This window comes from Panthera uncia, chromosome A2, assembly GCF_023721935.1.
Source record: "Panthera uncia isolate 11264 chromosome A2, Puncia_PCG_1.0, whole genome shotgun sequence".
In the NCBI taxonomy this organism is placed as follows: domain Eukaryota; kingdom Metazoa; phylum Chordata; class Mammalia; order Carnivora; family Felidae; genus Panthera; species Panthera uncia.
Window position 1 is genome coordinate 99,903,092 of NC_064816.1, and position 12,434 is coordinate 99,915,525.

The 12,434-nt window shown below is 33.2% G+C and overlaps 1 protein-coding gene across 4 annotated transcripts in view; it reads left to right on the forward strand.

The window, feature by feature from the left end:
• PHF14 (PHD finger protein 14) overlaps positions 1-12,434 on the forward strand; it is a 209,249-nt gene that overhangs the window by 45,458 nt on the left and 151,357 nt on the right. For all 4 annotated transcript variants that reach the window (XR_007460008.1, XM_049641549.1, XM_049641550.1 and 1 more), the window contains exons 7-13: positions 110-247; positions 5,001-5,147; positions 5,783-6,053; positions 6,611-6,717; positions 7,842-7,937; positions 9,774-9,877; positions 11,680-11,811. Coding sequence is in view for 3 of the 4 variants with exons in the window: in XM_049641549.1 (XP_049497506.1) it covers positions 110-247; positions 5,001-5,147; positions 5,783-6,053; positions 6,611-6,717; positions 7,842-7,937; positions 9,774-9,877; positions 11,680-11,811 (995 nt within the window). In the remaining variant the exon portion in view is untranslated. The remainder of the gene's footprint in view (positions 1-109; positions 248-5,000; positions 5,148-5,782; positions 6,054-6,610; positions 6,718-7,841; positions 7,938-9,773; positions 9,878-11,679; positions 11,812-12,434) is intronic.

Sequence of the window (12,434 nt, forward strand, 5' to 3'; positions counted from 1 at the left end):
TGATATGCTATTGATTCACTATTTGTATTTTATGGACACTTTGTATGAGAATGCAGTCTTGTTTTAGAGATATTTTTATTCTGAGAGTTTTCCTGTTATTCCATTCTAGGAATGTAGCTTCTGTGAAGACCCTCGTTTTGCTAGAACTGGAGTTTGCATTAGCTGTGATGCAGGGATGTGCAGAGCCTATTTCCATGTGACCTGTGCCCAGAAGGAAGGTCTGCTTTCAGAGGCAGCAGCAGAAGAGGTAGGTTTATTTAAAACCATCATTGGTGAATATGTTCATAAGATGTCTCATAACTCTATTATGTCCTACAATAGGTGTGCATGATAGAAGAAATTAACAAGCGTATTTTTAAAGTCTTTGCTTAGATCACTGGTCTAATATTTCAAGAGTAAACAATATATGAGTTTTTTAGTCTTAAAGCTAGTTAGACATTTGGAAAACATGTTAAACTTTTTATAGCGAGATCTGACAGGTAAAATGAAACATAATCCAAGTTGTTTTAAAGCATTAATATGTCAGCATTTTTTATAGGAGGATCTGAAATTATGTTTGGATAACTTTGCTCTGTTTCTTTAAATAAAATCATTACCCTTTCTTCAATATCTGTATTTCTATCTCTTTACAAGTGTTTTTAATCTTATAATTTTCCTTCCAGGTTTATTAGCTTTAGATTAGACAGTTTTTTTTCAAAGCACATTTTGGGGACTCCTTAATCTTCTTTCAAGAGGTTTGTGAGGTTGAAACTATCTTTGTAACAATATGAAAACAGTATATACATTTTTTACTCTTAATTATCTCATGAGCAATAGTGGAGATTTTCAGAGATTATATGATGTATAACAATATAACATACTGAATGTGGAAATAGTTTTGAGAATCCAGCCATCTTTAATAAAGTGAGCTATCTAGACATTAAAGAGATTTGAAAATGTAAAACAGTGCCACCCTTCTCACTGAGTTTGTGTATATGTAAATTATAGTATTTTTAATAAAAGTGTTATTCATCTTAACTTGTAATGGATTATTGTTATTTTAAAATGAATAAATGTTTTAAAATTTTGTTTTTTAATTTCTAATGGGGACTATCTATAAAATAACTCACATAGGTCTCTTTGAGGTCTTCAATAATTTTGAAGACTGTTAAGGAGTCCTGAGACTGAGTTTTGTTGATTTCTTTAAGTTCTTGTGTTAGATAGGTATTTGAGTATTTGCTTGGTAATTCTTATTATCTGTTCATGGTGGGTCTGTGGTATACCTATAAACCTTTGGTTGTGTTCCTTCTTTTACTGGATAAATTTTCAGTGTTACATAAAAAATATATATATATTTATATTGGGTCTTTATCTTTTCCCATTTATTTTGTAGACAAGAAACAAGTAAAAAAGATAATGTAATGAAAATTTGTTGAGCAGATTTTGAGGGGTATATATTTTTTTACATTTTTTTAATGTTTATTCATTTTTGAGAGAGAGCACAAGCAGGGGAAGGGCAGAGAGAGAGGGAGACACAGAATCCAAAGCAAGCTCCAGGCTCTGATTTGTCAGCACAGAGCCTGGTGCAGGACTCGAACTCACAAACCGTGAGATCATGACCTGAGCTGAAGTTGGACGCTTAACTGACTGAGCCACCCAGGAGCCCCGAGGGATATATTTTATGAATAAATGAATTCTATAGCAGTTATGTGTTGGATATGTGTTTTTGTACCAGGCTTTGATTCTTATGAATTGTACTTTAATTGATGAAGGGTACTGGATAAATTTTGAGCATTTTTACAGCTCTTAGGAAGACACAGAAGCATAATTAATTATATAATAAGGTTATATGGATTAGTATTGACTACACTCTAGATGGTGGGCAGCAGTGCAGAGGGGCAGTACAAGTAAGACTTAGAAGATGAGATAAATCCCAAGTGAATACCCAGATCATGGAGTCTGTAGGGTAGGGTATTACTGTACTTACGGAAAACTTTGAGCTTTGCAATCAGGAAGACTCCTTTATAGCCATTTCTTTTAGAACTTTTTGAGAGCTTTACCTGTCATACTATGGCAGTTTGGGTTCCTTTGTATAGTTGCCATTCAACATTTTGGGGGGAGGGTAGACAGTGGCTAACAAAAATGTGTAAAGTAGCCGCATGATGGGACAGTGGAATGTAAGGGGGTCTATAGTGATTTAGAGCATACATCCCTGTATCTAAAGGCATGCACATGGAAATGAAACAAACGAAACACAATATTACATTAAATAAATAGTTTGCATCTGTGGTCTGCATGTCTCTGTCTCTAATCTCATCTGGGGAAATTTACAGGGGAAATTGAAATAAATCAGGATGTAGAAACAGGACCTGAGGCTTTTCCTTTGCCTTGCTGCCTCCCTTGATTGATTAGGTAGGAATTCTGGATGCTAGAATAACAAAATGTGACTTTTCTCCACATTTGCTTCCTTGTTAGGTGTGCTTTTTTTGTGGGGAATGATTTAAATATATTTACATGTGTTTCTGGTGTCTTCTTATAAACACTTATAGAATTGGAAAATTATAAAGATTTCTGAACAGTGTTTTAAAACTCAAGAATCAGGGGCGCCTGGGTGGCGCAGTCGGTTGAGCGTCCGACTTCAGCCAGGTCACGATCTCACGGTCCGTGAGTTCGAGCCCCGCGTCGGGCTCTGGGCTGATGGCTCGGAGCCTGGAGCCTGTTTCCGATTCTGTGTCTCCCTCTCTCTCTGACCCTCCCCCGTTCATGCTCTGTCTCTCTCTGTCCCCAAAAAATAAATAAAAAATGTTGAAAAAAAATTAAAAAAAAAAAAAACAAAAAAAACCCAAGAATCAGTATCAATAAGATTTGCTCTTGGCAGTAATCATTCTGTTAAAGGAAGTTCTTGGCTATTATACTTCTGTAGACTAAGATTCATGTAATATAATAGCATATTTAATTAAAAGACAAATTTTAAAGTAAAACAAATCTGTTTGTGGGCATATCTTCTGTTTCAATTTTATATGACATTCGAGAAAGCTCCCCCCCCCCCGCCCCTTTTACAGATTGGTTTCTTAGGTGGGATTTCTTCTTAATGGCTGTTTTATATAGGCAGTAAAAGCAAGGTGGAAAAAGAGAGTAAGTACCCTAGTTTCATCTAGTGACATCATATACCTTACTATATTCTAATGACTTTTTGTAGCCTTCTGACAGTACTTTTTATCTCAGTGGTGAGGATCCATTTAAAGTTTCTATTCTCTTCTTTTTCTTTCTCTCTCCCTCCCTCCCTCCCTCCCCCCTCCCCCGCCCCTCTCTCTCTCTCTCTCTCTCTCTCTCTCTCTCTCTTTCTTTCTTTTAGAGAGAGAGAGGGTAGCGGCAAGTGGGGGAGAGGGGCAAAGGGAGAGAGAGAATCCCAAGTAGGCTCCATGCTGTCAGCACAGAGGCCAACATGGAGTACAATCCCACATCTCTGGGATTGTGACCTAAGCCCAAATCGAGAGTTGGACGCTCAATTGACTGAGCCACCCAGGTGCCCGAAAGTGTCTATTCTTTCTGATCTGCTTTGTGAGAATTCCAAATTATTTAGAATATTCAAACCATGTTATGATATAATGTATTTATTATTAAAATCGAACAATAGCACAGATTCAGTTATGCTGACAGAAATTTGTTTCACACCGTATAGTTTCCCTTAAAGTTACTTATATTTCATGTAAACCATATGGTAGTTTCTTCTGTGATAAAGTATAATTTTGGTATTGTTCGTACCCTGTTACCATGTAGAAAGTTCTCATTGAAACAATGGAAATAGAGTATAGATTTTTATTGATTTTTTTTTTTTTCCCATAACCTTTGACTTAATGGACTGAAATCATTCATGCATTAAATTTCAGTGGCTCAAATTGTGTCCGGGCTTTTTGTACTTCTAAATTCTGTGATGTTATCCACCGTACTATATTGTGACATTTGTGGATATCACACTACAGAATTGCCTCATACACTTTTTTTATGTTAAGGATACCTCATATTTATTGTTCTTGTTATTATATTCCTTTCTGTTCTTTCTCATTTGTTTTTTTTTTTTAGTGTCATCATTTCTCTTTGGGTTGTAAAATCTCACCTTACTAAGAGACCCTTCTAACATAACTTGGATAAAAACTATATATGGAGAGCTTATCTTTATTTCTTCTCCTTGGGACAGACCTAAAGAATGAACTCCCAGTTATTTTTTTGGCAATCACAATGCAGATTACTTGTTTTGGCTAAATATTTACAAATCATTTTTGGTTTTGATAGAGTAAATTTTTTTTTGGTACTCTACTCTTTTTGAATAAAAATAGACCCTTTAGGTTAGTATCCTGAGAGATGGCTATGAGAGAGCTATGTTTTCTGTTTGAGGTTTTAAAGTTGTATAAAGAGTTAAAGGTGATACCTAATGTGTTCAATTGACAGTAAATAGAAGTAAAAAGAAGTCTGGCCTTCTTAATCCATTTTTGTCTTGGGTAGAATCTGGCCATGCATTGCTAGCCAGTTAAAAATGTTCCACTTATCTGTGTTGGCTAGTCCTGTATTTTCTGGATGTATTTTTTGTAATATTAATCTATGTATACATAACTTTAATATTTAATGATGGCTTTTACCTACGATTATGAAAATTCTATTTGTTTTAAACAGTGCTTGCTTATTTTTTTAGGTACACAAGCTTAACTAAATACAATACCTAAGATTTTATTTCAGTGTTTTTAAATCTACAAGGCCCTTTAAAGAAAAAAATAGTTGTTAATTTGAAGTTGATATACAGGATTAAGTTTCAAAAGCAGCAATTTTTATCATTGTGTATAAAAGTTACTTTTGTAATTTATTTTAGAAATAACCAACAACATAGGAGAATCTTCAAAAAGCAAATATTATCTCTTGTGTTAGGTTGTTTATGACCCTTTGAAGTGAAAATATTCACTCCTCCCTTCTGTTTTTTTTTTTTTTTTTTTTTTTTTTTTTTTTTTTTTTTTTTTTTTTTGGTATAGGATATAGCAGATCCATTTTTTGCTTATTGTAAGCAACATGCAGATAGGTTAGACAGAAAATGGAAGAGAAAAAACTACTTGGCTCTACAATCCTATTGTAAAATGTCTTTGCAAGAAAGGGAGAAGCAACTGTCACCAGAAGCACAGGTATGGGATTCATGCCAAAACTCATGTTTTTTTCTTTCAAGGTTATGGATTTCACATCTCATGTGTGTGTGCCAATGACATGTGAAATGTAATTATGAAGTTTGGTTAGTTACCTAGGAAGTAGATTGTCATTAAGGTAGTGAGTGTAGTTTGTAGCTGAATATGTTACTCCTTAGTCAACTGAGAAGCCTTTTCTAAAGCACGTTTCCAAATACATTGAAAAATGTGGCTTAGAGAAGTTATTCTATCAGTGCAGTATGTTGACCATATCTTTTTTTCAGTCTGTTTTAGTGTTTGCTTATGTAAAAGATTTGATCAGTTTGCCCATCTTTTAAAATGTATTTCTATGTAAATTAAGTGAATTTATAGACTTTTGCAGGTATTGAGAAAAGGAACTTCAGTTCAGTCAAATTAGTTTCTGACAACTCGGATCATAGACTAGGACCTGGATTCGTTACTGGGGTAGACCTTTTATTGTAATCCAAGAATATTATCTTAAGAACTGTGGATAGATACAATTTGCCTTGATACAGGAAATTCTGGTTGTCTTTACTATCCTAAACATACAAGTAGAAATCATAAGGAATATGTTACATTTTAATATCTTTTAAAATGTATATGCTTTTCTTTTATAGGCAAGAATCAATGCCCGGCTTCAGCAATATCGTGCCAAAGCAGAACTAGCTCGATCCACCAGACCCCAGGCCTGGGTTCCAAGGGAAAAATTGCCCAGACCACTCACTAGCAGTGCTTCAGCCATTCGTAAACTGATGCGGAAAGCAGAGCTAATGGGAATCAGTACAGATATCTTCCCAGTGGACAATTCAGATACTAGTTCTAGTGTGGATGGAAGGAGAAAGCATAAACAACCTGCTCTCACTGCTGATTTTGTGAATTATTACTTTGGTCAGTATACACACTGATACATTCACATTTTCAATGAGAACAATTTGCTATTGGAAATAATTGATACACTGTCAGTTTTTAAAAGTGTATTAGCCATACTACATTACATATATTAAGTAAAAAGCATGTTTATTTATTTATTTAAAAAATTGTTTTTGACATTTATTTATTTTTGAAAGAGAGACAGAACGTGAGCAGGGGAGGGGCAGAGAGAGAGGGAGACACAGAATCTGAAGCAGACTCCAGGCTTTGAGCTGGAGCCCCACAGAGCCTGATGCGGGGCTCAAACTCACAACCTGTGAGATCATGACCTGAGCCAAAGTCGGACACTTAACTGACTGAGCCACCCAGGCGCCCCAAAAGCATGTTTATTTTTCTATTAAGTTGTGGGTTGTTATAAAATGCTGAGTTCATGTATTTGTAAATAGGGTTAAAAATGTTGCAAACAATGTATGATTATCCATATGATCATCTTTATGGCTAGCTTCTTCCTTTGTGTGTTTTATACATCAGCTTTTATTTTCTAATAAGTAAAATTGGATATTTAATTTAAATAGAGAGAAATATGCGCATGATTCAAATTCAGGAAAATATGGCTGAACAAAAGAATATAAAGGATAAATTAGAGAATGAACAGGAAAAACTCCATGTGGAATATAATAAGGTAAGTCGGCTACAAAACAACATAATATGATCTGTTGTTGATGTCATTTGCGATATTAGAGCTTTCTGTGTATGTCCCATTTTGAAAATTTTCTGGAATCTTTGGACCTTTCCCTACAATTCCTACTCTTATTGAATGTATTATCAGCACTAACACTAAGCACCTCCTATGTGCCAGGTACAATCTTGAGCATGTTACATTTATTAACTCATTTAATTTTCATTTCTGTTTTATAATGTGAGTTGTAATTATTGCTCCCATTTTCAGAGGAGAAAATTGAATCCTAAAGAGGTGAAGTAATTTGCCCAGACTCACATAGATAGTCAAGTCATAGAATTGGGGTTTGAGGCCAGCCTGACTCCTTCTTTCTAACTAGTATACTGTAGAGCCTCACTTTCTAAGTTTGTAGAAAACAATGAAACTTACTTTTAAATTATTGTTTTTGTCTTGAATTTGTAATGTTACTTTTGATTTAAGAAAAATACCTACCAATCTAAATTTCCATTCTGCCTCTTCATTGTAATGATGAGGGAGATCAAAGGAATGTAAAAGCAAGGTGTGGCCAAAATGTTAGGTAATAAGTCACATGAGCATATAAAACCTATATTGACTTACTGTCATGTTATTTTAAGTGATAAAAAATTAATAAGAGGTAAGTTTCCAATATCAGCCATCTGTAGTGAAAAGAGTACTGGGATTAGATTCAGAAGATCTGGGGATTCTTGCTAGTTCTATGATCTTGGCCAAGTCACAGACACCATATAATCCTTAATTTTCTTATTGGGAAAATGGTGGAAATGCATCTTGGTAGACTTTTAAGGATTAATTAGCAGAATGTGTATGAAATATCTAGAAAACTGTAACCGAATGATAAATATAGGTATTATTATTGTCAGTAAAAATGCTAATATAAAACAAAATGCTTACATTTTATTAGTGTTGCTGATTAAGTAATTGGATAGCCTCATCTCTCGGTACTGTGGCTTAAATATATTAAAAATATGGACTATAAAAAATATGGACTATAAGTATATTCTTGGACACTTGTTGATAAATTATTTAAATTTTCCCATGGATTACTACATATTTTATTGGCATACTAATTTTGATTATTTATGTTGTAGCTGTGTGAATCTTTAGAAGAACTACAAAACCTGAATGGAAAACTTCGAAGCGAAGGGCAAGGAATATGGGCCTTACTAGGCAGAATCACAGGGCAGGTTAGTTTCTTTCCAATTGCTATCTCCTTCTGTTCTCATTCTTTATATTATTTTCAGAGATCAGACTTCTGATACAACTTTCCTAACTAAAAAATTCTGTTTGATTAGGGCCAACTAATCCTCTGGGATAATGATAATGCCTGAAATATATCTAGAGAATTGGAAGCTGCCTACTGAGAACCTGTAGCTTAATTTGCTTGTTTTAACAGCTATCTTGTTTGCAGAACTTTTTCATTTGCTCTGATTGTCATTTGTGGTGAAGCTAAGATGTGAAGCATGAATTCGCTCCTACCACATTCTTCTTATGTGTAATTTAGCAGTTTTAGAGTCCTTGCCACATTTTTTTCTATCTTGTTCTTATGTTATATTTAGTCCCCTCTCCCCCACCTTTTTTTTTTTTTTTTGACATAAAATTTAAAAGGCAAACTGAAGAGATTCGTTTTTATGTTAATCTGGTTTTGAGCTATGTAAGAGATGGGTTTTGAAACTTGAGAGTCTAAAGTGTGGTTTTTCCCGTTAAGTAGATATCATTGTAGTAATGAAAAAATTTACTTTATCCTTGAGCATATCTAGCCTATTAAAGTTCTTGGTGTTAAAAAAGAAGAATCATTGCCAAATAGATTTCTTTGAATGCTTTTTTTAGTACTGTGTATAATTCATAAATTAAGGATTCATTCAAATAATCTGTTATATTTTAGAAGGAGATGGAGACTTCCTGTGGTACTGTGAAAGTAGTCTTATTTGTGAAGGAGTTTATCAAAGAAGAGATATTTTTCATTGTACTTGTTTCAGAAGTTTACAAAGGGTCAATTTATCATACAATTTGTGTAGACTTAATATTTTAGAAAATAATACATATCGGTATGTGTTGTGCTCTGCTAGCTTTCAAGATGCTTCTTTTGTGAACAGGATGTATGCGGCTTATATTACAATGAATAACATAATTTAAGAGGTGAGAAGGAGCAGTCACCTATGGAGAATTGACCTTTCTTCCTATTGATAGGTTGTTGATGGATTTGGGGAAGATTATGGTGCTTTATGTTTTATATTTAGAGAAGTTAATGTTGAGTGCAAGACTATTATTTATTTGCCAAGCTAGCATTATGTTTTGGCTTGATTTGCAAGATTGTCTCATAAGAATCTTCTATTTAGTGTAAAGCATTATGTACCATAAAAGAGCATTGTCATTTATTAAATTACTTTTAACAGAAGTTTACAAATTTCCTTGTGCAAATGTAAAATACACAGAAGAAGTAGAATTCATTTGTACCACTCGCATGACACTTTTTTCCAGTTGGTTGAACAGATGTCGGCCCACCAGGCCACCGAGAAATGACTTTGATAGATGGTTGCTGTCTCAGAAGCCAGCATACTACAGATTAGTAGAAACCCAAAAAGAATCTCATTCACTTTATGGAGAGTTTGGTCCAATAAGATAATTTTTCTAATTAACCTATGGAGCACCGTGTAGCTGGGATGTTGAGGAAAATAAACGGCTTCAATATTCTTTTTGTCAAGTGTATTGTGTGTGGTTTTTTAAAGCTCTTAAATGCTTGTCCTTGTCTTTCACTTTTTAAAGCTAAAGTAGAAGTTTAATTTTCATAATGTTTTAGTGTTTCACTGAAAAAGGATGAGAGTATGTAATTATAGATTTTTAATGAGAGTAACTGTGAGACAGAAACTCATTTTAATTCTTTTTGCTGGTGTAATAGCTGGTAAGACATTTCTCCCTCACAATTCTAGCATATTTAGTTGACTTGAGTGGCAAATAGAGGAGAATGTTGCTTTATATTTTTTCTTTAAAACAAAATAAACTGCATTTGTTCAAATCAATAGAAGTTGAACATACCGGCAATTTTGCGGGCACCCAAGGAGAGAAAACCCAGTAAAAAAGAAGGAGGCACACAAAAGACTTCTATTCTTCCTGCAGTACTTTATAGGCAAGTAATAAAATGATAACAGATTAATATTGTGTGTTTTTAAACTCATACTTTTAGTAACAAGATGCTTCAAATATTTGTGAATGGATTATGTCCGTATTAGAATTTATGTTAAATGCATTTGAAATTCATTTTATCAATACCTTTATCAAAGATGGTTTAGGTTGAATGAGGGAAGAGATTTTTGCTCCTCTTTTAATGATAAGATTAATGACTTGTATCCTTCAAATAAGTGGAGATATATGTCCAAAAGTTGCATGGAAGTGAACAATCCATTGTCTTGGGGGAATTGGAAAGTGACTTTAAATAATGTAGATGATCATTTTCTTAAATAATTAAAATAATCTATTATTTAATGGGCATTTATATTTTATTTTACTTTAATGAGTTTTAGAGCTTTGCATGTGTTTTTAGGTAGTGATGGGTATCATATACAATCTGAATTACTGCCTTTGTACAGTGGTGGATAATGAAGATAAGTTCTAGATTTGAATCTGTCTATATTTTTTTATATGCTCAGTTGTAATAATTTTATTTCTAGAAGTGCTTTTGTTATTTACTTTTTTGTCTCTATCGTAATTTTGCATAGCCAAGACTTCTTGGCTCAATCTAGCTTTTCCAAACAAAATTGGTTCGTTTGGAACCACCATGCATATCACAGTGCTTCTCACTTGTCAGTACAGTTCATTTTTGTTTCAGAATGTATTGTAAATGATTTTCCTTTTTCACTTGAGTAGCATTGAGAACCAAGTACTGGTTGTCGTTGTTGCGTGTATGTGACCCTTTTTCTCTAGGATAATTTAAAACTTCAAAAATCATTTTTATTTCTTACATGGATGGGTAGCTGTTAGAGATTCTCAACAACTTTTTCTTCACACTTTATGTTCCCAATATAAAAAAACAGAGATATTCCAGTCATGGTGCCTGTGCTCTCAGGAGTAGTTAAGTTGATGTTTTGCACAAGAAAAGTTGGATTCCTTGAAAAGAAACAAAAATCCAAATAACAGTAACAACAATGCAAAATTCCCCATTCCTCACAAAAATATCAATTGGTGTACTTTTAAGACTCAAAGTCTGATTTTGAAGAGACTTATTTAGAAATGTAGCTTATTTACATGTTGAAGATTCATTGAAAGGCTTATAATTAATGTTAAAATAAACAATTTTGTTTGTAAATTAACTTCTGTAGTTTGAGAGAAGTAGAAAATTGTAAAATTTTTTTGTTTAATAGTTATGTTTCTAGAGAAAAGTTGAGCTAATATTAAATGTTTTAAGTGATAACTAAATTGAGGTAGCTGTGATGTTGAGAATACTATCTTCTTTTTTTTTTTTTTTTTTTTTTAAGTTTTTTTATTTACTTAGAACAAGCAAGGGAAGGGCAGAGAGAGGGAGACAGTGAATCCCAAGCAGGCCTTGTGCTGTCATCCCAGAGCCCGATGCAGGACTTGATCTCACAAACTGTGAGATCATGACCAGAGTTGAAATCAAGAGTCAGACACTTAACCAACTGAGCCAGCCAGGCATCCTGAGAATACTGTCTTATATATGCCTCTCTCTGAAAAGTTTGACTCCAGAATAATAATTATACTAGATCCAGCTATTTTTCTGTAGTCTCAAATATTTAGAACTAATAATTATTGATGTTACAAAGAGGCACATTTGAAGAAAAAAAACACTTGATTTTAACAGAAGAAACATTAATCCCAAGGTGAAATTTTAAAATTTAAAAAAATGTGCTATAAATAGCTGTTTCACTAAAATAATTATTATTCTAATCGTTTATTTGCTGCCTTTATTCAAAGTTGTGGAATTTGTAAGAAGAACCATGATCAGCATCTTCTTTTATTGTGTGATACCTGTAAACTCCATTACCACCTTGGGTGTCTGGATCCCCCTCTTACAAGGATGCCAAGGAAGACCAAAAACAGTTACTGGTAAGTAAAATGAAAGAGATTTTAATGGTAGAACTGGTTTGCTCTCTGTTTCAATAGTATAAGATGAAGTGTTATGTCCTATTTCATAATGAAGTTTTTAGCACATTTTTAATTGATATTTTAATATTTTTCCAACCTTGTTGAAGTATTAATGACAATTAAAAATTATATTTAAGATATACAACTTAATGATTTGATATACTTACACATTGTAAAATAATCACCAGCATCAGACGAATTAACATATCTGTCACTTCACATTAGTTCCCATTTTCTATTTTGTGGTGAGAACACTTCAGACATAAATATTTATTATAATATTATATGAATAAATCTGTAATAGTTTTTTTGAGAAATGAATTTTAAGTTAATTGAGGCTGTTGTGATATCTTATCAATAGTTAAGGCATAAATTCTGTCTCAGGTGTTTTAATTCTCTTTATTATAAGAATTTCTCTAATGCTTTTTGTTTTGAAATTGAATGAATTTATCAGGAACTTGCCTCCATATTCATGCTTTTATTTGTAATTTAATTAGTTTCACCCAAGGTTTTACTTGTGGTATTTGTCATTTATGTTAGTTCTGTTTAAGTTTAACCATTCTTTGCAAATCTAGAAACATTTG